Below are 24,043 nucleotides of genomic sequence, written 5' to 3'. Positions count from 1 at the left end.
TGGTTCTTGTGGCCCAGAGAAGTGTAGAGCTGGAAGAACTAGGGAGGCATTTGTAGCCAGCTGCTTGCTCCTGTAATATCCTGCCATCAGGAAGGTATTGCTTCTTAGTGTTAATAACAGGGTGTCACACTGGCCTCATTTATTCAGTGTCCTGTTACTGGTTAGCATCAGATTCTTTCCTTCCACTTTTTTTCTGAATGTCAGCCAAGTCTTTTCCTTCTACATGGTGCTCCACTAAAATGTAATCTTCAAGGGCAATTTCAGACTAGTGAAGTTAAAGGTTTCACAGGAATGGAAAACAAGTAATAATTACAGTGAGAAAGGACATTTGGATTGAGAATGACTAGGATTTTGATTTTAACATCTTTTTCATGAACATTGCACACCATAATATTTTAAAGTTCATTCTGTTTTAAAGCCAGGCTACTCAGCAGACATTACAGCTCTCTGCAGTACCTGCACAAAACCAAGCCTGGTTTAACTTTGACAAGACACCCTTCTAAATCAATTTGTCTGAGAGGAAGGGTAATTCTTTCCAGCATAAGAAAGCTAGTAAGCCTAGTCAGTACTGTCTCCTTCCAGAGGGGTTGTCACCACTAAGCATGTTAGTTAACTAGTAGAATCTGTATATTTGAGATTAAGCTGCTGAAGATAAAACCAAAAACAGTGGAAACCTTTGAGGGCCAGGTCAGAACTCAAAACATCTTGTGGCTCCAGAATGTGACCATAAAATGCGAGTGCGATCCATAGGGTAACTTTGTTGAAGGCAATTACATGAAGGGTGCTTGTGAAAGGGTCCTTTGTGACCACAACTCAGCAAGGATTGCCAGTTGACTCTTGGTCATGGTGGCTTTACATATTTGTGTGTTCAGGGAGGGAAAGCATAGGTGTGGCTAACAGCCAGGATTATGTGCTGCTTTCAGATTTTGATACTAGATGAAGCAACAGCTGCTATGGACACAGAGACAGATTTGCTGATCCAGGAGACTATCAGAGAGGCATTTGCAGACTGCACTATGTTAACAATTGCTCATCGCCTGCACACGGTACTGGGCTCTGATCGGATCATGGTGCTAACACAGGGACAGGTAAGCAGAATGGCTTTTGTGGCTGCAGTTCCTGTTGCAGTCTTGTGGTGCCATATGTACTTTAAACTTAAAGGAATACTGGTGTAAGTGGTCCTGCTCTGGCAGCAGGGTTGGACTAGATGATCTTTTGAGGTCCCTTCTCTAGCCCCTTAACATTCTGTGATTCTGTGAAGAGCTAGAATTGCAGGGTAGAAAATCCTTCGTGTTCTGTGGTGGGTTGAGGTTCCTCCCCCAACATTAACTTTGCCAGACCAACTCAGAAGCAAATGAAGCTGTATTTACAAGCAAAAACCACTCTGTGATGATATGCAATTAATATATACAAAGTATACAGTATTTACAATACTATACAGATATTTACAATTGGCAAACCACATGAAAACTCCCCATGTAAAGAGACCAGGGAAAGCTCCCTGCTTTTCCCTCCCTGCCTCCCCTACCCATCCTGTACAAAAGGGACAAGAGAGAGGAGCAGAGAAGTTAGATGTAGCCAAAGCCAGCTTATAAGCAGGTTATCTCTCCCAAGCGAAGCAAAACAGCCAGAGATCAGAAGAGAAAAGGGAAGAACTGTTATGGTACAGCTCATCTGATTCCAGATATTTACCCAATGAATTTGTTTAGAATAATCTTTTGTTTTCCTTTTTACACCCAGTAGTGATTTATGGGTTTTTTTCTACTTTTCTGCTCAAAATCTGTAATTAAATTTTAAAGGTACAGCCTAAAACCACCACAGTGTTCATTCACATCCTTGGAATAATACTCCCAATAAAATCAGTTAGTGCTTGACTGTAACAAGATGAGAGGGCAACATAGCCCAAGGAAGTACCATACAGTAACAGTCTCTCTTTTAAAAGTTTTCTAGAAGTCCCTTGGTAGGTTAATTCTGAGATTGGGTGATCATGTGAGCATCTCTGCTGGGGCTCAGAGGTAGTTCCCCATTACATTCATGTAGCCCTGCCCTATCAAACAGGCATATGAAAGAGAATTTAACCACTCTTCAGGTTTCCACATGGGAGCAGTCAAATCAAATATAAGGACACTTGCCTTTGGTAAGGCACTCAGCAAAGGCAGAGCAGGCAAAAACCTCTTAGCATCTGCCTCTGTCAGAGCCACCAGCGGTTGCTTGCGGCTGGGGAGTTCCAGTGTTGGAGCTAGATTGAAGCATCCACAGCTACAGTGTGTATGTGTAAGGGCGCATATTTCCATTGCCAGCTGTCTCTTGTGAAGATGGATGCCACGTTTGGCTTCTTTACTACCGTGTCACAAGCCTTGGGGGGTGGGAGTCCATTTGCTGCTGGATGTTACTGACATACTTTACCTGCCTTGTTTGCTTTTAGGTAGTGGAATTCGACACTCCGTCTGCCCTTCTGGCCAACGAGAACTCGCGCTTCTATGCTATGTTTGCTGCTGCGGAGAACAAGGTTGCTGTCAAGGGCTAAAATTCAGGGCAAAGTCACTTTAATTTTGGAGAGCTACGTTCCCTGTCTGTGGCAGGCCAGCTCTTCCTCCTTCTCCTCCTCCATCTTTTAATTTTTTAGCACAATGTGTCAAGCTGAAGTTTTTAAAACCCTGTCAGAATTCCTCATGTTTTTATTACTGTATTTATTCCATAATCATGTTACTAATTTTGGGGGTTTTTTTTGGTTATTAAATGCACTCTACAAATGGCTCAGGGAGCCATAGTTATAAATGTATCAGAGGCCTATAATGAAGCTTTATACATGTAGCTATATCTATACATAATTCTGTATATAGCCTATATTTACAGTGGAAATGTAAGCTGTTTATTTTCTATTAAAATAAGCACTGTATTAATAACAGTGCATATTCTTTTCTATCATTTTTGTACAGTTTCTGGTAGCAGAGATCTGGCTTTGTTTTCAGACTGTATCAGACACCATTTTGTCTTTTACAGTTGGTCTTTTCCTAGTGCCGGATTTTCTGCGTGTCTGAGTGGAAGTGAAGCTTTGCAATAGTGTCCTTTATTGTCACATCTTTGTTGTCTAGCGCAGGGGGGAAGAGCTCTGTGGTGTAACTATTGCATTGTAATTCGTCAAAGCTATTTGGAGCATCGCTAATGTTCACCACGGCAGCGGCTGCTGCTTTCCCAAAGCGAGGGGTTTTTGTGATCTCCTGAGTGGAGAACCACTTCAGGGTCACATGAAGGCCTTGTATTCTCTGTGTCCTGATACAGTATTTCTTACTGTATCAGCAGGGTTTACTTTAATGCAAGCAAGCCCAAGCTCTTCCTGCTTCGCTGATCTAACACAACCAAAATCTAACTGTTTGTGGAATGACCTGTAACAAATTAATCCTAAGGTTCAAATCCTACCTTGTGTGCTAGCAGGAAAGCCTTTTCAGAGTTGCTTCAGCTGACTCCTTTATCTTGAAGCTACTAACACTTCTCAGAGGTTTAGGGTGGCTTTCATTGGCATGGGTAACACTTAACTCTTTGTTCTTCTCACTTATACTAAGGTTAAACAATATCAATATTTCCTGTTTCTTTATTGCACACTTGTTAAGGAAACAGTCCCCCACCCCACATCTCCTGGAACTTTAAACATGTTCCTGTGGATCAGGATGTAACACTGGTGTAGGACATTGTTTTCTTACTGTAAAGAGACCTACCTCAGGTTACTAGGTCCTGCATAGTGCATTGCCATGATCACTGTACACCATCCCTGTTTGATGGGATCTGTGGCCCAGGTGGGCACAGTCGCTCCTATAATAGCTGTGACTTATTGAATGGTCAGCGTTGCATGTCTTTGTCAACTTGGACATTTTGTAGCCTTAGCATGTTTGCAAAATGTCTCATTGAGGCAGAAATCTGAAAAGTAAATAAAACTATTTTGGGTTTTGTAAATTTTATTGGCTTAAGTGGTTTGTTTTGGGCACATAAATGACTTCTCATCCTTAAATTTTGATCCCTGGGGGACAGATTTTTGCAGGCTGGGTGTGTTGGGGTTTTTTGGTCTATTTTTGTGTGTGTCTTGTCTAGGTACCATAGCCTAATTCTTCCTCCTTCAGAGTGGAAGTGTTTGTTTAGAAGTCTAGTAGGTAATTTTTGTGGTCACCCCAGCATGGAGGTGGCTTGCAATATATGTATGTTTGTGTTGAGTAGTACAGGGAGCAATAACTTACAGTGCAAGTATTCAAGCCAAGTAACAAGGAGGGAGGTCAGACAGAATACAGAAGATCCTTCTTTGGCTCAGGTTTTTCCACTTTCTCAGCCTTCAAGCATTACTGTCTCTGTGACTGCAAAGTCACAGCAACAAGCATTTCTACCTACCAACACCACAGGCAAATCACAGCATTAAGAGAGTTCAGACTATAGCTTGAAAATAGCATAAAAAGCATAGTTTGTTGCAGTTTCTTTAGGAAATCTTGTCCTAAGCAAGAAAGAACTAGCACAGACCTTCCTCTGCTCACAGGCTGGACCCAGGTTTACTCTGGGTCAGGGATTGCCCACCATTTTACTCAGTATTACTCACTTCAAGGAACAGAGTGACTGTATGTTGTGGTTAGGAAAGGGAGAAGTACAGGCCTCTCCAGAGAACACCCAGCTAAGTGGAAGGTTCTTTTTTGATAGGAACCTTGAGGACAAAAACCAACTGGGGAGCAGGGGCAGTAGGCCAAAGGGGCCTGCTTCCCTTAAAGTAGAGCTGGGTAGAATGTGAAGATGAAGGCTTGAGTAACTTGGAGGGAGAGAAGACGAAATACTTCTGCTTAAGACAGTTCTGTTTACCCTCTGAATTTCAGTATTTCACTTTGGCAAAAATGAGCTAATGAACCTAGACTTCAAGTGCCTCTGGGGTCAGAGTGTGGCTTCATTTTGTAGCTAAGGCTGAGCTAATGGCAGTCTGGGCGAAAGGGGAGCCATCCTGATCTTGTCCTCCTTCTTCTTCCAGGCTGGGAGTTCCTTCCACTTTCCTGAAGCCAGCAGTGGCTCTTGCCTGGTCGAGCAGTGACTCAGTTCAGAAAGCTAACTTGCAGAAAGTTCACCCTCCAACAGCAGGAATGCTGTACAAAGAAGGAGACAGGAAGGCACACCTGGAAGGGAGGTGAAGTGGGGCTGCTCTTTTCAGTGGGTGCTAACAAACACTAGCATAGGTGCAAGAGGGAACTGCACTTAAGATTCATTGCACCAAACTGCTGCTTCTCAGTTATGCTCTCCTAAAAAGGTGAATACTTCCCTGCTGCTTCAGCAAGCTGAAATAGCTCAACAAGGTGTCAAACAAGCGCCTGTGATATGGAGCAGGCAAATGGTCACCTGTGGACAGCAGGGATTAGCTCAACCATTTTGTTAAACCATAGCTTCTGCATTGCTACTTTGGAGTTGAGATGGATGGCCAGATGGAAACTTGCTTCGTGCGATGATCACTTATCTGCTTCATTTGGCACTTTTCTCACAGACAGGACAGTAGTATTGCTGCTTATATGGGCAGCAGTAGGTTTTTCTAAAACTGGCTTCTGTCCTTGTTAATCAAAACAGAGGTAGAATTCTTCTAAAATCACTCAACAGAGTTAGCTAGTGTAACTGAGTCCAAAGACAGGCCCTGAAGTTGTGCTGGCTTGAACACCTGAGATGATGTCACCATTACTTGCAGTAGAGGTTATATAGGGTCAGGTGCTGAGGTTGCTGGGGCTACAGTTTGCATACTACCTCCAGATGAAAGCCAGAGGGAGATGAAGCAGTCTTGGCGCATTGCTGGGAGCAAAGTTTAAAAGAACCCACACCATTATTTCAAAAGGCAAATGATAGAGGAGTGAGAGAAGCTATCGGAAGGAAAGGATGAATGCAGACACTTGATTTCTAAAAGGAGGATTTGGGGAGAAAAGGTGGCAGAACATAAAGCTTCTCTTAGAAGGGGATTGGGCAAAGATAAAATTGCTTCTTGCAAGTGCTTCAAAAGAATATACCAAGAAGATGATGGGTGACTGTAATGCTGTCATTAACAGAAGAGCTTTCCTGAATGCTGCCTTGATACTTTTTACTGTAACTGTAGTGTGAGTTTTATTACATACAAGGAACTGCACGAAGGTGTTCTTTACAGTCTCAGCTTCAGGTCAGTCTATGATAACACTGTGATTGGTTCAGCTGGTGACAGCAGCCTTGCTGTGGTGGGGTCATTATTTTTCCCTCAGGTGTAACAATACAGAGGCAGTTCGTTTAGAACTTGGTGCAGATGCTGCTGTCATTACTGTAAGGCTTGGGAGGCTTCAGGAGTATACCTCTACAGGTTCACTACATCCAAACCATATAATAATTGTTCTAGTGTCATCTAAGAAGTCTTGGAGGCTGATCAGGCAGTCGAGATAGGAAAAACTTAACAAAGTAACTCTCAGAAGTGTCACTACAGGGGGCAGAGATTTCCTGTGCTGCTTTTGGACTACATGGAGTTGGAATCACATTTCCTTCTAGCACACCTTCCTTCCTTCCAGCTTACAGTCTCCTACTGTTGCCATGCAAAGAAACAAGTGGTTGTATAAAGATGGTAATTTTGGTGTTCTTGTGCTTTCTGATGTGGGAAGGCAGCAGTGGATGGTGTGTGATTGGTTGCCTTGAGGGTTGGGGAAGAGTAAAGCGTGGTATGTGTGAGCTGGGATCTGGGGTCACTTTGGGCTGGTGAGTGTTGGAGGCAGACAACTGCGGGCGCTGAGGTGGGAGGGAAGCGATTTAAAGAAGAGGGTATATAGGGTACTGGGAGAGGGAAGCTATTTAGGGTTAGACTGAGCTAGATGTGAGGAGCGTGACCACGAGCGGGATGGAGGAAGCCGAAATAGGTACTGGTGGGATGAGGGTGCGTGCATCAGCCCTGCTGGGGGCTGCGCTGTGGAAGGTTTGGGGTTGTTTATCTTGGAAGCGAGGGGGAAGGTGAAAATGCAGCATTGAGGTGGGGGGGAGGAGTCAGAGTTGCCTGCGAGGCTGGGTGAGGGAACGGAGCGGGGCGCTTCGGCCGTCCCATTAGCCGTCCTCAAAGCGGGGGCAGGGGCAATGGGCCTGTCCGGGGCCCACAAAGGGCGAGGAAAGCCGCGTGTGCGCGCACCTCGCCCCGCGAAGCGGCGGGTCCCAAGGGAGCAGGGAGGGAGGCGGTGCCGTGCGGAGCTGCACGCGTGGGTGCCCCACCGTGTGCGCGCTGCCTGGAGGCGAGGGGGGGGCGAGACGCGGGCACACGAGCGGCACCGGCAGCTGCAGTGCACGCGCACGGAGGTGCGCTCGCCCGGGACGGTGCGCGTGCACGGCCCGCCCGCGAGCTGGGGGCGGGGCGGTGCCCCCCGCTGCGCGCGCAACCGGCCGGCTGGGCTGCCCTCGCGCTCCCCCACTCCCCACGCGGCGCCGCCTGGCGGCCGTGTCCGCCGCTGGTTGTTCCGGGCCCGGGCCCTGCGCTCCCTCGGCCGGTGCCGCCGCGGGGCCTGCGCGGCCCTTTCCCCCCCCCCTTCCCTTCCCCGCCCCGGTCGCTCCGGCCGCCGGGGCCTCCCTCCTCCCCGCCCGCCCATGGATTTCACATAGCAGCCGCCGCCTCCGCCACCTCCTTCTCCGTCGCCGCTCCATGGCGGCTCCGGCTCCACGGCCGCCCGGCCTGTGCTGCTGTCGCAAGGGTTCCGCGACCGGGCCGGAGGCACCGCCGGCCCCGCCACCGCCTCCTGAGCCTCCGCCGGACGTGGCGTCGGCCTCCAGCTCGCAGCTCTTCAGCCTCCGCCACCTGCACCTGGGGCTGGAGCTGCGGCCCGAGTCGCGGGCTCTGGCGGGCTGCCTGGTGCTGGAACTCTGTGCCCTGCGCCCGCAGCCGCAAGCCCTGGTGCTGGACGTCCACCCTGCCCTGCATGTCCTCTCGGCCGCTTACCGTCGCGCCCCGGCGGGAGAAGAGCCTTGCTCCTTCATCTTCTCGCCTGCTGAGGCCGCCGCCGCCGCCACCCCTGCCCCGCTGCCCCCGCCACCCTGCCCGCCGCCGCCGCCGCCCTGCGCGCCGCCCTGTGCCGCCAACCCGCCCTCCACCGCCACCTTTCTTTCTGCTCCATGCATCGCTGCCGGTCCAGTGCCCGCCGCCGCCTGTCCCCCGGGGGAGACGCCTGTCAGCCCCTCGACCGTCGCCGAGCCGCCGCCGCCGTTGCCCCTCTTCGCACAGTCGCCCTGCACCGCCTGCCCGCTTGGCTTCAGGGTGGACCCCTTCACTGACTATGGCTCGTCTCTTACTGTCTCCCTGCCCGCTGCCCTCCAGCCGCATCAGCCTTTCCAGATCATCGTCCGCTACACTACAGCCGACGGTCCCGCCGTGAGTATCGCGCTGCCGGGGGGCGGTGGCGTGGTGGGGACAGAAAGATGGGGAGAGAAAACAGGGAACCGAGTCCCGGGGCGGTTGGCGGAGCTCCTACCAGCCACCCGCGCCTTTCTCATATTTTCCCTTATGTTCTGACCGTCGGGAAAGTAACCTGGCCCCACAGCAAAGGCAGCGGAAGGTATTTCACTGTCGGCTCCTCCTGTTGTCTCCCCGTCCCGCCGCAGTCTCATTCCTCCTCTGTCTGCTGGTCAGCAGCATCTGTCGCCTTACCGCTGCCCTCAGGAGCGCTCGGTGCCGGGCCCCTGGCCACTGCCACCCGGCCCTACGCGGTCCCACACCGTGCTCAGCGGTGATGCTCCTGCCGACCCGGCCGCCCACCTTCCTTTCCCAGTCGCCGTGGTCCCCAAGGCTTTTGATCCCCGATCATGGTAGCAATTTTAAATGTTTAGTCCTTTAAGGGCTTTGCATTTTTTGGAGAGGGGCGTGGAAGTTTGAAAACTCTTGCTTTGGCGGAGTTCTTGAGGATAAGTGACGTCATCCACAAATACAGGAGTTTCCCTGTGGTTTTTGCCAGGTACTTACAAAATCAGGCCTTGCACACCTTGGTTAATGTTCCAGTGAGCACGGTCAGAAGCTCTGAGAAGAGCTGAGGGAAACGCCACTTTTTCCTACAAGTTTAATGCTGGAGAAGGAGATGAGAAGTCGCCCAAACCACTCATTTCAAGTGGCTGTGGGTGGCGACTCCACGATTGTGTGGATTAGCCTTCTGAAGTAGTGAGGTGCTTTGTAAATTGTCACTTCTTTTAAACCTCTGGTATTTAGAAGCACTTAAGGGCTTTAAGGTTCTGTTTAGCGGATCTTGTGTTTATATTTTCGCTGGCATAACTTTGTAAGCTGTTATCCCTGGAACACCAGTTCTTGTTACTGTATTGGCTGCTCAGGTTGGGACTGAAACTATGGTGAATCTGTTTGCAAAGGGAGTGGGGTTGGTTTTGAGAGTCTTGCAACTTTGCTGCCTCTGTCTCACCTGCTGGAATTGACTCTCAGCCTGCTGTTGCGCGGATCCAGTAAATGGGTGGATCTGTTTGACTATTACAATGTATTTAACAACAGCAGGACTTGAACATGGTGGTTTCATGTGAGTAACCCAATAGCGAGTCTATACTACACCTTTCTTTAGTAAAACGTTGTGAAGTAGAATGCATTTGGATCTTTTTCTGTCCAATTGAAATACTACACTGAGGCTTACAAAAGTAATTCAATCCTCAGAATGATCTGGCTATTCTTAATATATTGTCTCACTATAGATAGTGAATTTTATGTGGTGACCTTTTAACTTGCTAGTCCTTCCCTAGAAGTGCAGATATGAGGTGAAATCATGGTACTTGTGAGGATATTGTTCCTTTTCACATCTGAAGCTCTTGGCTTCGGTATTTCCTTGTATGATACTCAGCTGTAGTTATTCTGTGCTGGAGAGGTACAAGGAAAATGTCTTTTAGGGCACATAGTGTGTTCAGAAGATTCTGTTCTTTATTTTTATTCCAAGATTTACAAAGAAACCTCTTTCTGTTGTTCGTTCTATGCCTTGTTTATGGTGAGAGGGCTTTAAAGGTAGTTTGGTGTTGCTGTGTGCTCTATAACCATTCTCAGTCTGGCTGAGCTGTACCTCTCAAAGCACACAGTAGCATAGACTCATAGAATCAATAAGGTTGGAAAAGACCTCAGAGATCATCAAGTCCAACCTATCACCCAACACCTCATGACTAACTAAACCATGGCTTCAAGTGCCACATCCAATACCTTTTTGAACATCTTCAGGGATGGTGACTCCACCACCTCCCTGGGCAGCACATTCCAATGGCAAATCACTCTCTCTGTGAAGAACTTTTTCCTTACCTCAAGCCTAAACTTCCACTGGTGCAGCTTGAGACTGTGTCCTCTTGTTCTGGTGCTGGTTGCCTGGGAGACGAGACCAACTCCCACCTGTCTACATCCTCCCTTCAGGTAGTTGTAGACAGCAATAAGGTCTCCCCTGAGCCTTCTTCTCCAGGCTAAACACCCCCAGCTCCCTCAGCTTCTCCTCATAGGGCTTGTGCTTGAGACCTCTCACGAGCTGCACTGCCCTTCTCTGGACACGTTCAAGTGTCTCAATATCCTTTGAAAAAGCTGTTTTGTCTTAGGCTAGCCTGTGCTTTCTCCTGGGTTTTGGCAGCCCAGTTGCCAAAGGGCCAGACTGTTCCACTGGCTATGGAGAAATGATCTCAGGTGTTAACAGCATACTGTTTTGAGACTCAGTTTCAGTAATGATCTGAAATCTGTGGGCAGGTGCAGGCCATTGACTGGTGCATTCATTTAGTCTCCCTTGTGTTAACATGTTGCCTCCTTGGCCCCACACACAGTCCAGTGTGGATGTTAAGTATCTGAGGATGCTGGGAGCCTCAATTCCATCTGTTGTTTGCCTTACTTGCTCTGGATCAGACAGGAGCTAGCTGTGCTTCAGAACCCTGTCTTTTGAAGCCTTCACTGTACCTTTAATGGTATCTGCTGCTTCAGTTGAAATGAAGCTACAAGGACTAGTGTCAAAAGATTATGTATGGTTACGGTGTCAGGGCCATGTACTGCCTTTTCCAAGTGATACTGGAAAGCAGAAGCAGGCTTGCTCAATGACATAAATCATACCAGGTTTCCTCACTCACTATTGTAGATTTTGGCTGGCAAAATATTTGTCCTCAAGCACCTGTTGTAACCCTTCATGTTCAGGACACTGAACTGTTAAGGTTTTTTTTTGATTGAAAGTAATTTTTGGTATTGTAGTGCTATGTCATTGCTGTTGTTTAGCCTAGCATTGCATTTTAATAGGGGCGAGTAACCCATACACATATAAGGTTGAACCAGTTCATACTCACATCCAGCATATTTCCTCACAGAACTTTGCATAAGTGAAGCAACTTCACAGTTAGACACCCTTCCCATCCCCCTTCTGAAGTTCAGTTTTCTTTGACCTTTCTCTGAATATAATCTTTCTGGGTCAAGGTTTATGTTCTGTGGGACCTCCAGAACAGTAAATTGATGTTACAGTGCAACATGGACATGTTGGCAGCAAGATCAGCAGCAGAGACACTATTCTGTTTAAACCTGGAATCTTCTTGTCTTGGTATCCTTGGTTTGAGCCATCTGGATGTGTTATTTGACTGTCCCATTATTCTTGTGTGCAGGAAGGAGCCAAGATCTTTGGTTGTTTGATGGACATTGAGAGACAGCTGAGAGATTAAATCTGCCTTCCACAGAGCATTCCAGCTCCTTGTGCTGTTAGGAAACCATATGGCTGGTACATCATCAACTTGCATCAGAAGCCAGACTGTCATAAACACTGTTTGTCTCTTATGGTGTGGGCTGAAGGCACACACTGATCAGGTGTGTCAGTGACAGCAGTCTTGCTCTTTCTCCTCTTATTTCCCCCCACCTATTCTTGGTCCTACAGATACTCTTTGATAAGTTTTTGTTTTGTTTTGGGGTTTTTTGTTTTGTTTTTCCCCTAGAGAGCAAAATCTACATCTGTCTCTTGCCCACTGTCACACCTCTGATTTGGCAGCACATGTTAACACCAGTGATATTTTCTTTTCATGGCAACCTTAAATGCAAACTCTGCTCTGTGTTCTAGTGTGAAAAATGACAGCATGTACTCATAATTCAGCAAAAAGGACAGCTCATTTTGCAGTGCTGGAAGCTTCCCCATTGTTCTGTTAGACTTACCCTGATTCCTCAGTCCTTCTTGAGTGTCTTGCTGGCCAGTTGTGCCTTGCTCTTGTCACATCCTCTGCATCACAGATGTGCAGGTTATTTTGCCATCTGATGGACTGGCTTGTCTGTCTAGAGCAGAAGCTGTGGCGTAGCAGCTCTTCTTGGAGCTTCATCAATAATGCAGGTAGAAACATGGAGAGATTTAACACTGAGAGAGTCTTAGCTAATTGCCTTTCTCATTTGCTGGATTTGGATAAAAGACTATGATCCAAGTCAAGAAAAATTATGTTCTTGGTAGGTGCCTTATAAAGTGTGAGCTTCTTTGCAGTATGAGGCTAGACTGCCCAAGAGCTCTGTTCACCAGAGGAACTAAGCAGCATTTTTTTATCCCCACTTGAAATTCATCATAGAAATGTGTGAAACAGTTCTGAATCTGTGAAAAACTAGATACAAATGGTGAGCATTACTGTGACATGGTGCATATTTCTGAAGGTGAGCACAGGCAGGATTTGTATGCAGAGTAGATGGTGTGGCCCCGCTTGCTGCTCTGTGCCTGCGTACTGCTCCACCCCCTCAGTACCCAGCTCCTTGCACTCCTTTCTGGGATGCTGCTTCTTTTCCCTAGGCCATAGTCCTGCCTCTGTCTGGCAGCATAGCCTGGTCTATTTATATTACAGATCTATTTATATTGTTTCAGGATAACTTTCATCATTGTTCCAAGTGCATCTGGAAGGAGAGAGGGAGGCCTGCTGTGTAGCTGCAGACATTAGGAAACAGGGGGGAAAAAAGACTTCATCCTCTACAAATGTTTTGTCTCTTGGCCTGTGGGTCTGGTGCTTCATTTAACTTCAACCACATGTCACATAAAAGGGGACTGGTTGTAAAGAAATGGTCATTAATTTATGGATTTTCCTGTAAACAAGAATCAGCTTCTTGGTTCCCTTTTGCTTCCTGCTTGTATTTTCTTCCTACACTGGCTGAGGAGAACTTCCCCTTATCTCTTTGCTCTGAAGGCATAGTCTGTCAACACTCTTTCCTTCCTACTCTAGTGTCGCAACTTAGGTCTGGTGGTGTTTTTTTCTCCCTGCTTTCTTTGTTAGCTTTTTCTGTCTCTCAAAAAACAGAGGAGACAGAACCTTCTGAAGGTGATTCTCTGCAGCAGGACCAATGATACAGTTTGTAAGTCAGACTTTCTGTGATCCAAGCACAAAGCTGCTGGACAGAGGAGTGTTTTTAAAAGTTGGCATTGGGGCATATCTTAGAAAACTTAATTTCTGAGCCTCCTTCCTGGGTTATTAGAAAAGTACTACCAAGGAGGAAAACACAGCACTTGAATTTTTATGGAATGCATGTTCTGGGTGGAAGCTCTTGGTTTCAGACTGTGGGTTTTAATGAGACATGTCTCTACATGCCTTCCAGAATAGTTGTCTCCAGTTCCACAATGTCACATTGCAGAGATATTATTTGTTGCTGTGAAATGCAGGTAGCCATGGAGTGGAAATCTGTAGCTGTGTAGGACGTCTCAGCTGTGACCTTGGGGTTTGGTTGGGGATGTGCTGAAATGCAGCACGTGGATTTGAAGAGTCGCGGAGCCTGAGCTCTCGTGGTGTAAGTGAGGCAGGGTTCCTCAGAAGTTGTGCCTGGAGCACATTTCTGGCCCAACAGGCTTGAAAATGAAAAGGGTAATCTTAAAACAAATTCAATGTAGGAATGCTGCTCTGACATTAATTTTACTTCTAGACAAAGGTTTTCAATTTTGTAATGGCTCCCACTGAAAAAAAACCCCAAACAACCAACATTTGCCAGTGGAAGTGTGAATCTCTACATGAGTGATGTGACTAACTGAAAGCTGCTGCTTATGTGTCACCTGATCCACAGGAGTGCTGCTGGGGTGGATGGCTTGGGAGAAGAGCAGAATGATGTCTGAGAAAAAGGGTCTAAAGGCAAGGAAAGAAGATAACAAAGAATAACCTTATAGGGCAGAGGGGGAGAGAGAAAGCTTTGACTTCTAGAGGTTAACTGGGAGAATTGTAATATGTTGAAAAAATGAGAGCAAGAGTACCCAGGCTTCTCTTCTGTATTTCATTGCTGTCTCTTGAGGACCAGAACTAAACTAGTGTCTTCACTAACTGCTGTTCCCTGAATTCAGATTTATTGGTTGCTTTGATCTAAGAATTCAGCAGACTTAGAAGTTTTATTCCTCACCATTCCCAAGACTTCCAGTGGTTCCAACTTTATTGCAAGTTTCACAATATTTGATATTTTCTGTAAAAGTTCAGCTCCAGAGTTCTAGGATTACAAGAAAATCCCTATGTAAAATTGTTCTTACACTTCAAAGTTGGAGGCAGGGAGCATGTGAAAGCATAAACATTTAAACAGAAGAAAAACCCAAAAAGGCAAATAACTGCACTTTTCCAAGTCCTGCTTAATATGTTGTAATTATTTGTTGAGGGTCTGACTCCTGATTTATTTGCTGTTTGATACTGAAAATTGACATGCTTAATGATGGGGTTTTGTTGTTTTGTTTGTGGGTTGGTTTTTTTTTCCTTGTGTGTGTGTGTGTGACCACCCAGAATCTCCTTGTCTGCTCTGTAAAAAGAGGCCTTCAGCGTCACTGACCAGATGTTTCTTACATATACTGACTTCTTCAGATAGTGTCAAAACGTTTGATGCTTCAGCCAGCAGGTCAGGGTCAGAGATAATGTTGTGTACACTGTTTGGCCTCAGGGTTCTTTTGTTTGCAGGTTTGGGTTTGTTGGTTGGGTGTTCTTTTGTTTGTTTTGGTTCCCCCCCGCTTGAGTTACCTGCCCCCTATTATACCTGTTCATGTTGAATTAAAGCCATGAAGATACTCAGAGTGCTCCCTCTGAGAATAAGATCCTATCGATGTCTGTTAGGGACTTGTCATTAGCCAAGCAAACTGGTAGAACAGAAACAGTGATTGGCTGGAAGATTCTGTGGCAACATTCAGTGTTTGGACAGTAAGGAATTACTCTGAGTAGTCACAACAAATAAACAGGAATAGAAAGGTGTGCCCTGTGTGAGGTGTTCATCTGGGGAGCTGCACAACTGAAATGTTTCTTCTCCTTCACAGTCCTATTGATTTCAGCTTTTGTTCTTTGCCAGTTCTTCCTTGTGATTTCTTCTCTTTCCCTCACCTCCTCTTCTCTTCATGTTTCCATAGATCTGGTGGCTGGATCCAGAACTGACATATGGCAATGCCAAGCCATTTGTCTTCACACAGGGCCACTCAGTGTGCAACCGGTCTTTCTTCCCCTGCTTTGACACACCAGCAGTGAAATGCACCTATTCAGCTACTGTCAAGGTGAGTGACAGAATGGTTATAAATAGTTCATGGAGCACTTAGCTGCTGTTAACTGCTGAAAGCATGGTGCTGTTGTGTGAGTACATATGATATAAAATGTTAATGGTGACATTTAGTGCTATAAAAAATGCTGGACTTTTTAGATCCCTTTCTGGTTCTTGTGCCAGAACTGGTGCAACAGCCACAAAACAACTCTGTTGCCTATGGTGCTTGGGTCCTGCCTTCCCCATGCTCAATGAGAGAGTAACTGTGAAACCAATAATGTGAAGAGAGAATTTAGTTGGTCACTTCCAATAGTGGTTATTGATGATAATACTCAACTGTATCAATTCTTGAAGCAAAGTTTTATGAAAGCAGCATCAAATAATGTAGATGAAATAATTTGATATGTGGGCACTTTTGAGGCATAAGGACCTATGCAGTATAAGAGAAGTATTATTTTTGTTTTATATGTTTTCACAGGCTAGGTAGTTTGTGGTTTCACAGAAATCTTACATTTTGTGTTATTTCATTTGTTTTTAATGTACATCCTCAGGCAGAGATGAAAAAACCCAGAGAGATCTGTGGTGTAGTCATTCAGCTGTGATCCATCTAGTGAGTTAATGTGTATGATGTTGATCTTCCAGGCTCCAGCAGGCATACAGGTGTTGATGAGTGCCACCCAAAGTACCTATTTAGAAGAGGAAGGTGTATATCAATTTTACATGGAATATCCAGTTCCTGCCTACCTAGTGGCTCTGGTGGCAGGAGACCTTATACATGCAGATATAGGTCCAAGGTAAGATTTGCAGTGAGCTGACTGAGTTGATTCTGCTTTTTTGTACTGCTGTGCCGTTCTTTGTGCTATGTGTGGTAAATATGTTGAGTAATTGGTAAGAGAACAGTTGGGACTTTGAGCTGTGAGTGTTCAGAGAGTTTGAGGTTTAGTTGGGTGTAAAGAAATTCCTGTCACTGCACTGGGAAACCTATTTCCCTCTCATAAATATTGCATATTGTCCCACATAGTCATTATGGCTACTTGTCTCATGGCCATCCTCTAAGGGATCTTTGATTATCTGTTGCCATCTATCTATGGAGTGTTAACCTAAGGAAGGCTTGAGTCTGGTGTGAGACCTCTTAGCTCTATTACCATACATGGAAGTGTGGTGAGAAGTCAGGCTATTTTTTGTAAGAGATAATTCAGTTTGCTGAAGTATCACCTGATGTTTTCTGTTTTCTGACAGGAGCAGAGTGTGGGCAGAGCCTTGCCTGCTGCCAACAGCCATCAGCAAGCTTTCTGGCATTGTTGAACGCTGGTTGACTGCTGCAGAGAGTCTGTATGGCCCATATATATGGGGAAGGTGAGTTTAATAGGTCTCCCAGGAATGTCTAATGGGAACAAAATAGAACAACCTTGAAAAGTTATCATGCATTCTCCCGGTGCTAGCAGTGGCAGGACAGGTCAGCCTTTCAGCTGGCAGCACTGTGATAGCTGGAAACAAACTCTGGTGTTTTGTCTCTGCAAGTGGCAGAAAGGACCACGGAGGCACAGTGGTGTTTTGCCTGGTATGGTGGGCAGAAATGCAGGTTTCTAAAAAGCAGATCTTCCCTGAGGAGTGAAGATTTTTCATACTGTAGTTTTTGTGATGCAACTCCATGCATTTTAAATGTATGGTGGTTTTATTTATCTTAATTATTTTTAGGTACTTGACATATTTCATAGAATGGTTCAGGTTGGAAAAGACCCTTGTGATAATCAAGTCCAACCACCGACTCTGCTCTACAAAGTTCACCCTTAAACTATATCCTCAAGCACCACATCTAAACAAGCTTTATACACATGCAGAGGTGGTGACTCAACCACCTCCCTGGGCAGCCTATTCCAAGGTCTGACTACTCTTTCTGTGGAAAAAAAAAAATTCCTGATGTCCAGTCTAAACCTATCCTGTTGCAGTTAGAGACCACTTTTGTTGTGGCATGCCTGAGGGTGCTGAAATCCTCACTCAGTACAGTTGTTGGTAGCCCAAGTCCCTATACCTAGCATTAATAATTTCTGAAGTTAAGCTTGACTGTGTATTGAAAGAGAATGGTTTTCAGTGAACTCTTAAGTTGTTTGGAGGGGAGAAAATGTTTACAAAGGCTTCCTGTATTTCTTTGCTAAAGCTAAGCAGGAAGAATGCCTTGTGGTTGTAAGCTTACAAAATGTTGCTTGAAATAATCTGAGAGCATGGCCTAGTGTGCCAGTGCTGATCATTAGTGGAGAACTTTAGAAAGCAAAACAAATAGTATTGTTGTGTTCTGAAGCAGACAGACAAGAGTCATTTTGCTGACACTGCAAGTACACCAGATCAATGAATGAATTTGATAGCTTCCCAGCCTCTCTCTTTCCTGGGAGACTCTGGGAGCTTGACGCTGTGTATGTGGTAGTGTATGTAGAGTAAACTTAGTGGTGCTGGCTCATAGGTAGAAAACTTGTGATAAATTTATGTGTGTGAAGGGAGCATAATGCTTCTGGGCAGTGCTGGATCTGCTGTACATGAAGAAACTGTCTTGTCAATATGTCCAAATATGAACAGGTTGGTGGCCAACAGCACAAACTCTGTGATCCCCTGACCAGAAAAATTAGGCACAACTGGTCAAGAAAGTTGGTTCCTGAAGTCATAAAAGTCTCATGAGAACCTTCCTTAAAAAAAAAATAAATAAAGTTGCTGTGTGTGTCTCTTGAATTCAGCTGTGGTTTACACATCTCCTTTCTCCTCTTTGTCTTCTCTCTCCCTAATTTTAGATATGACATTGTTTTTCTTCCTCCCTCCTTCCCTATTGTTGCCATGGAAAACCCATGCCTGACCTTTATCATCTCTTCCATTCTGGAGAGCGATGAGTTTTTGATCATTGATGTGATTCATGAAGTTGCCCACAGCTGGTTTGGAAACGCAGTCACCAACGCTACGTGGGAGGAGATGTGGCTGAGTGAGGGGCTTGCCACGTACGCGCAGCGCCGGATCACCACCGAGACCTATGGTATCGACACAGAAATGTTCCTCCTTATGCTGTGTCTAGCCAATAATGGGGAGTTGGCTGCATAGAGTATTTGCCTTAGGAGCTCTGAAGTCTGTAGGGAGGTGTTTGTTTTTCTTTCTTTAGATCATTTATTGAACAAACACCCCACTTCCCCCACCACCAGCACTTGAACACACACACACACACACGTCCCCAGAGCACTTGAACACACACACACACCACAGCCTCATACTTTGTGTTGGACATCTTAGATGTTCAGACTCTGGCATTGTCTTGGCTTTGAGTGGAATCAATACCTGATAAAGTAATGGGGGCTTTGAGTGAGGTGTGTTAGCACAGCATTGTAAGGGTATTTGTAGGAGCTTTGGAACTACTATTGGGTGTTCATATGTCAGAATATGTGAGCAGAGGATTCTTCAAAGAAAGATGTAAGAAATCTTACCATGGTTACACTGTGCAATACCTATCCTCTGAATAAGTATCTTTCTAATCCTGATCAATTAGTAGTTACCTACTCTTGGAAAGCGCACTTAGGAAGTGCACATCTACATAGCTGTCTTTTTATCTGCTTGAGGCTTCCTGTAGAATTGTACAGCCCTGCTTTTGCTTTGATCAGTGAACTTCATAGGCCAATTGTATGGTACTGCCTTTAGAATATGTAAGTAGTAAATCATTCCTACTGCTTTTCAATTTAATTGGATTTTTATCAAAGTGAATACTGGGAACACACTTGTGTAGTTTGTGCTGTTACGCTCTCGAAAGCCTGTGGTGTGTGTATATTCTCATGTATCCACTGTCTTGGAAAGATTCCTGGAAATGTTGGCAGTGAGAGTGTTTAGAAGGATGCCTTGGCTTTTATTCATGTATATTGTTGTTTCTGGAGGTGAGCTGATGATAATGAAGTTTAGGTAAAATGCTCTGAGAGCATATGGAGATGTTAGAATGTTTGTTATGTCACTTTGAAAGCTGTTGCGTGTTGAGTAATTCTCAGTGCTTAGGACTGTTCTTAGAAGTTACATTGTATTACACATAGCATTGGTATGAGTGGATCAGACGGTACTGATGTGTTCTGTATCCCATTGTAGTCTGTCTCTCTGACCTAGGACAAAATCCCTGCTGATTTCGGTCTGTTTGCTTAAAATTTAGAACCGGTTGTTTCAAGAAGCAATGGTTCAAGAAACTAAGAAATGCCTTTTCCTGTGCCATTCTTTAGAAAGCTCTTTGTGCATTCTGTTTTGTTTCTGAGATAAACCTCTGATCTAAATCTTGCAATTTCTGACATTTCCACAGTATCTCCAGCTGTTAATAAAAAGGCAGCTTTGTAATGATATTGTTTACAGAAATTGGAGTCCTCGAACTACCACGCCTCTTGGATCTTGCCTAATTCTCCTCCTTTAGCTTGAAGGAATTGCCCTTAACATGAGCTGTCCTGGTTCTTGCTTTCCCCTGTGAAGCACACCTGCCCCTTTCTCCGCCAGTACAAGTTCTTCTATCTTCCAAATACATTTTGGTTCTTAATTCTCATTTTGCTTATATCAAATTCCTGTGTACATACAGTGAAACTCTGAGGTTGTATCTATGTAACAAGCCTTGTCACTGAAGACTCAGCAAAGAAAGCCAGAGTGTTAATAGTGCTGGATGCTGAAGATCTTCTGAACCTGAAAATCCATTTTCCACAGTGTTTTGCATTTGCAAGGGCATAGAAAAGATCTCTGTTGAGTTTCCAGTGTAATACAGCTAGCTTGGCTTGAAAACAGGAATGCTCTACACTGTGGTTAAAATAGAAGGAGTAGCCTACCCAAGTCACAGCTGTAAAATAAGTCCTAATGGGTAGAAGGTGACAACTGTATGATACTATATGGGTTGGATGAAAAAAAAAAAAGCTTAAAAAAGAGTCACAGGACCTGTAATATACCAACTACATCTAAGCCTTTTCCATTTTCACCCAAGAGGGGACAGTCCCTTAGTAATACCCTTGGCACTGTGCTCTTCCACCAGTGACAGTACTTTTTTGTAGCACTTGATTGCTCCTTGAAAGTTACCTGTACAATACTTATTCCATTGGTGCTCTGTTTTTCTTGTAAGAACTGATCAGATGATGTCAAGGATGTAAACTTAAGCACAGTTTTCATGCTGCTTTGTATTTCTCCTCAGCCTGCTGCAGAACTGGCAGAGTAAATGCAGCCCTTTAAGTTCTGGATTTTTTGCACGTGAATTTCTCTGCCATTGCATTACTTGATTCTGTCTCACTGTTGTGTCCTTTACACCTTTGGTAGCTTTTATTTTGTACCTGTGCTAGTTCTGCACAGGTCAGGTTTTGCCAGTCATTTTCCCACAACTAATAAGTTTCTTTCTGAGGTAGGAGCTGCCTTCACATGTTTGGAGACTGCATTCCGCCTTGATGCTCTCCACAGACAGATGAAGCTCCTTGGAGAAGACAATCCAGTCAGCAAGCTTCAGGTTAAACTGGAGCCAGGTATCGCTTTTGGCTGAAGCTGCTGTACACAAAACTGTATATTGATGCTGGAATGTAGACTAAAAACTAGAATAATTTGTGCATAACCTTTCTAAAAGAAAGAAAAAAGAAATGCAGGCTTTTAAACCAGTCTAAAAGTAAAGAAGGAAATTTACCTTGAAGTTTTTTCAAACTTGGCTAAATCCCCTCTAGAATTCCTGTCTAAGAAGAGATCAGACAGCATAAACAGAGTATGAAAAACTGCCTTGAAAGCTGTGTGGTTTTGAGCTTCTTAGTATGTAAAATAAGTAGTTCATAATGATGTCATGTATTACATATAGAATCATAAAATGATCTGGGTTGGAAGGAACCTCCAAAGGTCATCTAGTTCAACCTCCTCTGCAGTCAGCAGGGGCAACCTCAACAAGATCAAGTTGCCCAGAGCCCTGTCAAGTCTCACCTTGAATATTTCCACAGATGTGGTCCCAGCTACCTCTCTGGGCAGCCTGTTCCTCTGCTCTTAAATTGTTTCTCCTCTTATGTTTTCATTGAAGAACTATATGTGTAAGCATCAGCATGCAGATAAATGCAGGTACTTGTTCTCCTGCTGAGTGAGCAACACAGCTGTTGGGTTATCCCCTGAGCCAGGTACGCATTTGCACTCCAGCATTATGCTTCACTGATAATTCTCTAGTTCTATGGTCACCATTGGAGGTGTGAAGCTATCTTCAACCTAGATGATATTTTAAATAACCTAAAATGCAACTGGAGGCGATACTGGAACCAGATGAAATGATAAAGCACATGTTGGAAGTCTCAAAAAAGGAAGAAGTTGTGATTACTTTATACTGATATCTTCAAACATGTGTGATATGGTAATTCCCTGAGTTTGGCACCAAAAAAAAAGAAATCTTGAATTTCCAGGTGTGTCTTCAGTGACTTCTCATTTAAGTGACTTGTTCCATTGGGAATTAATACTTAGCTTACAATTACTGAGGTTTTATAGGTTTTCAGACTGTTTGGACTGCTTCCATTTAATTTACTTCAGTAAATTAAATGTGCTGACAATAGGCTCATTTTGATTTTAAGTCACTATGTCTTGACTCCCTGATCTCCAAAGGATCTGTATACTTGGAAGGGTTAGAAATTAGTGTTCTCATCAGTGTGTCTTACAACATTGTTGTCTTCTCCTTTCAGGTGTAAATCCTAGTAATTTAATGAACCTCTTCACCTATGAGAAAGGCTACTGCTTTGTTTACTACCTGTCACAGCTCTGTGGTGACCCAAGACACTTTGACTCCTTCCTAAGGGTGAGTATGAGTAAGGATGTGTTTCTCTTGAGGTTTAGAGCTGCTTTAGGCTTGGTTTGGGTTTTGTTTTTGTCTTATTTTTCCAGGTTTTGTCGTGGTGGGTAATTGATAGGGGTAAACTTCAAAGATGGAAGAATGGTGTGGGCCTGCCTGTCAACCTAAATGATTCTTTCTATGAGATTTCTCTTAAGTGATTGTGCTTGTGCTCCTCTTCTCACATTGTGAGCTTATGGGTTATTAAATACAGAGTAGTGATACATTTTTGTTACCTTTTGTTCTCTGCTCCAAACAATTGCAAAACTGTTCCAGCATAGATAGTCTGTGACTGTATGGTATTAAAAGGTATTGAGCTTGTGGGGTGTTTTTCCAGCCAGGGTGACAAAGGGCATGGTTTCCTGTATTGGGGCAGGTTTGGCTCCTCGAAGCACATTTGCAAAATCTATAGAAAATTAAGTCAGTTATTGACTGGTTTTTGAAAGATGGCACAACTCACTGCCTTTTCTTTTTGCTGCATGCATGTTTTTCATCTCCTCTTCCCATTTATCGTCCATTCCATCTTTCTCTTTATTCCTGTGAGTCCTTTAGTCCGTAATCTATCAGTGGATATACAGTGGCCAGTTGTGTTCTGGTGTTTCACTAGTGCTGAGTATGAGGAAACCTTCCTGCCCTTGATTTATTTATGTATCTGTGACACGTATCAGAAAGAGCCCTGTACTCAGCTGTCAAATGTATTTGCAACTACTCAATTTTGTTCTTGTTATGGTGCTTTTGTCTTCTCAGGGGATGGAAAGCACTTGTTCTCACTTTTCCATCTCTACTTTTTTTATTGCATGAAGTGCTTTTACATCCAAAGGAAGCTGTCATCCTCCTAACCATAATTTATCCTTTTTACTGTTTCAGGCCTACATTGAGAAGTACAAATTTACCAGTGTTGTGGCTCAAGATCTTCTGGATTCCTTCCTGAATTTTTTTCCAGAGCTGAAAGAGCAATGTGTTGAGAGCAAAGCAGGTAGGAAAAATTACTTCGTTAACTGTAAACACTGTAGAAAATCTGGATGGTAAATTTTGTGCTTGGCTTGGATGATGTACAGGAAAATGCGAAGGGGAACAGAATGCTTTAGTAGCAGCCAGGTGTTGATGGTAGGAATGGTTGTGGTGATTTGTTGTTATTGCCTCCAGGTAGAGGAATGAGAACATCTTAAATTGCAAACAATTTTGGCATTAATTAGTTGAGTGGCCCTCAATTAACTTTCTTATTACCTCATCTTTGACACTGCAGGCAGAATAATCAGTGCATGTGGAATTTCTGCGTGCTTTGAAATTTCACAGAAGTGTTCAGGTTGGAAAAGACCCTCAGGATCACGAAGTCCAACTGATAACGCTGCTCTACAAAGTTCACCCCTAAACCATATTCCCAAGCACCATATCTAAATGACCTTTAAATGCATCCAGGGTTGGTGACTCAGCCTCCTCCCTGGGCAGCCCATTCCAATGCCTGACCACTCTTTCTGTGAAGATTTTTTTCCTGCTGTCCAGTCTAAACCTATCCACTCATAGCTTGAGGCTGTTCCCTCTTGTTCTATCACTAATTACCTATGAGAAGAGACCAGCACCAGCCTCTCCAGAACGTCCTTTCAGGTAGTTGGAGAAAAGATGCTTTGAGAACTAGGTCCTATCCATGCATATAAAATCTTTACCATAATGTTTCACTCTACCTTATATCCCGTGTTTATAGCTGTTGGGAGATTTGTCTGTAATCTGCTAGCTGTTTGTTAGCCCACCTGCTTAAATAAATAAACTAATGTGATCCTGCCCCGTATCCATCCTTGCAAGTTATTACTGAA

At 44.6% G+C, this 24,043-nt stretch overlaps 1 protein-coding gene across 4 annotated transcripts in view; it reads left to right on the top strand.

Moving 5' to 3' along the window:
- Positions 1 to 24,043, top strand: part of ABCC5 (ATP binding cassette subfamily C member 5) — a 74,650-nt gene that overhangs the window by 47,485 nt on the left and 3,122 nt on the right. For 2 of the 4 annotated variants that reach the window (XM_054166297.1, XM_054166298.1), the window contains exons 25-26: positions 924 to 1,088; positions 2,426 to 3,192. In XM_054166297.1, the coding sequence (XP_054022272.1) occupies positions 924 to 1,088; positions 2,426 to 2,527 (267 nt within the window). In that variant the 3' untranslated portion in view covers positions 2,528 to 3,192. Of the gene's footprint in view, positions 1 to 923; positions 1,089 to 2,425; positions 3,193 to 7,553; positions 8,363 to 15,293; positions 15,435 to 16,060; positions 16,213 to 16,657; positions 16,775 to 18,198; positions 18,435 to 20,796; positions 20,911 to 22,086; positions 22,200 to 23,099; positions 23,209 to 24,043 lie in introns of those variants that run through there. The other 2 variants (XM_054166300.1, XM_054166299.1) reach the window with 2 other exon arrangements.

This window comes from Dryobates pubescens, chromosome 13 (genome assembly GCF_014839835.1).
Source record: "Dryobates pubescens isolate bDryPub1 chromosome 13, bDryPub1.pri, whole genome shotgun sequence".
Classification (NCBI taxonomy): Eukaryota; Metazoa; Chordata; class Aves; order Piciformes; family Picidae; genus Dryobates; species Dryobates pubescens.
Note: the sequence above shows the minus strand (reverse complement) of the source record. Positions and strands in the feature narration are given on the sequence as shown.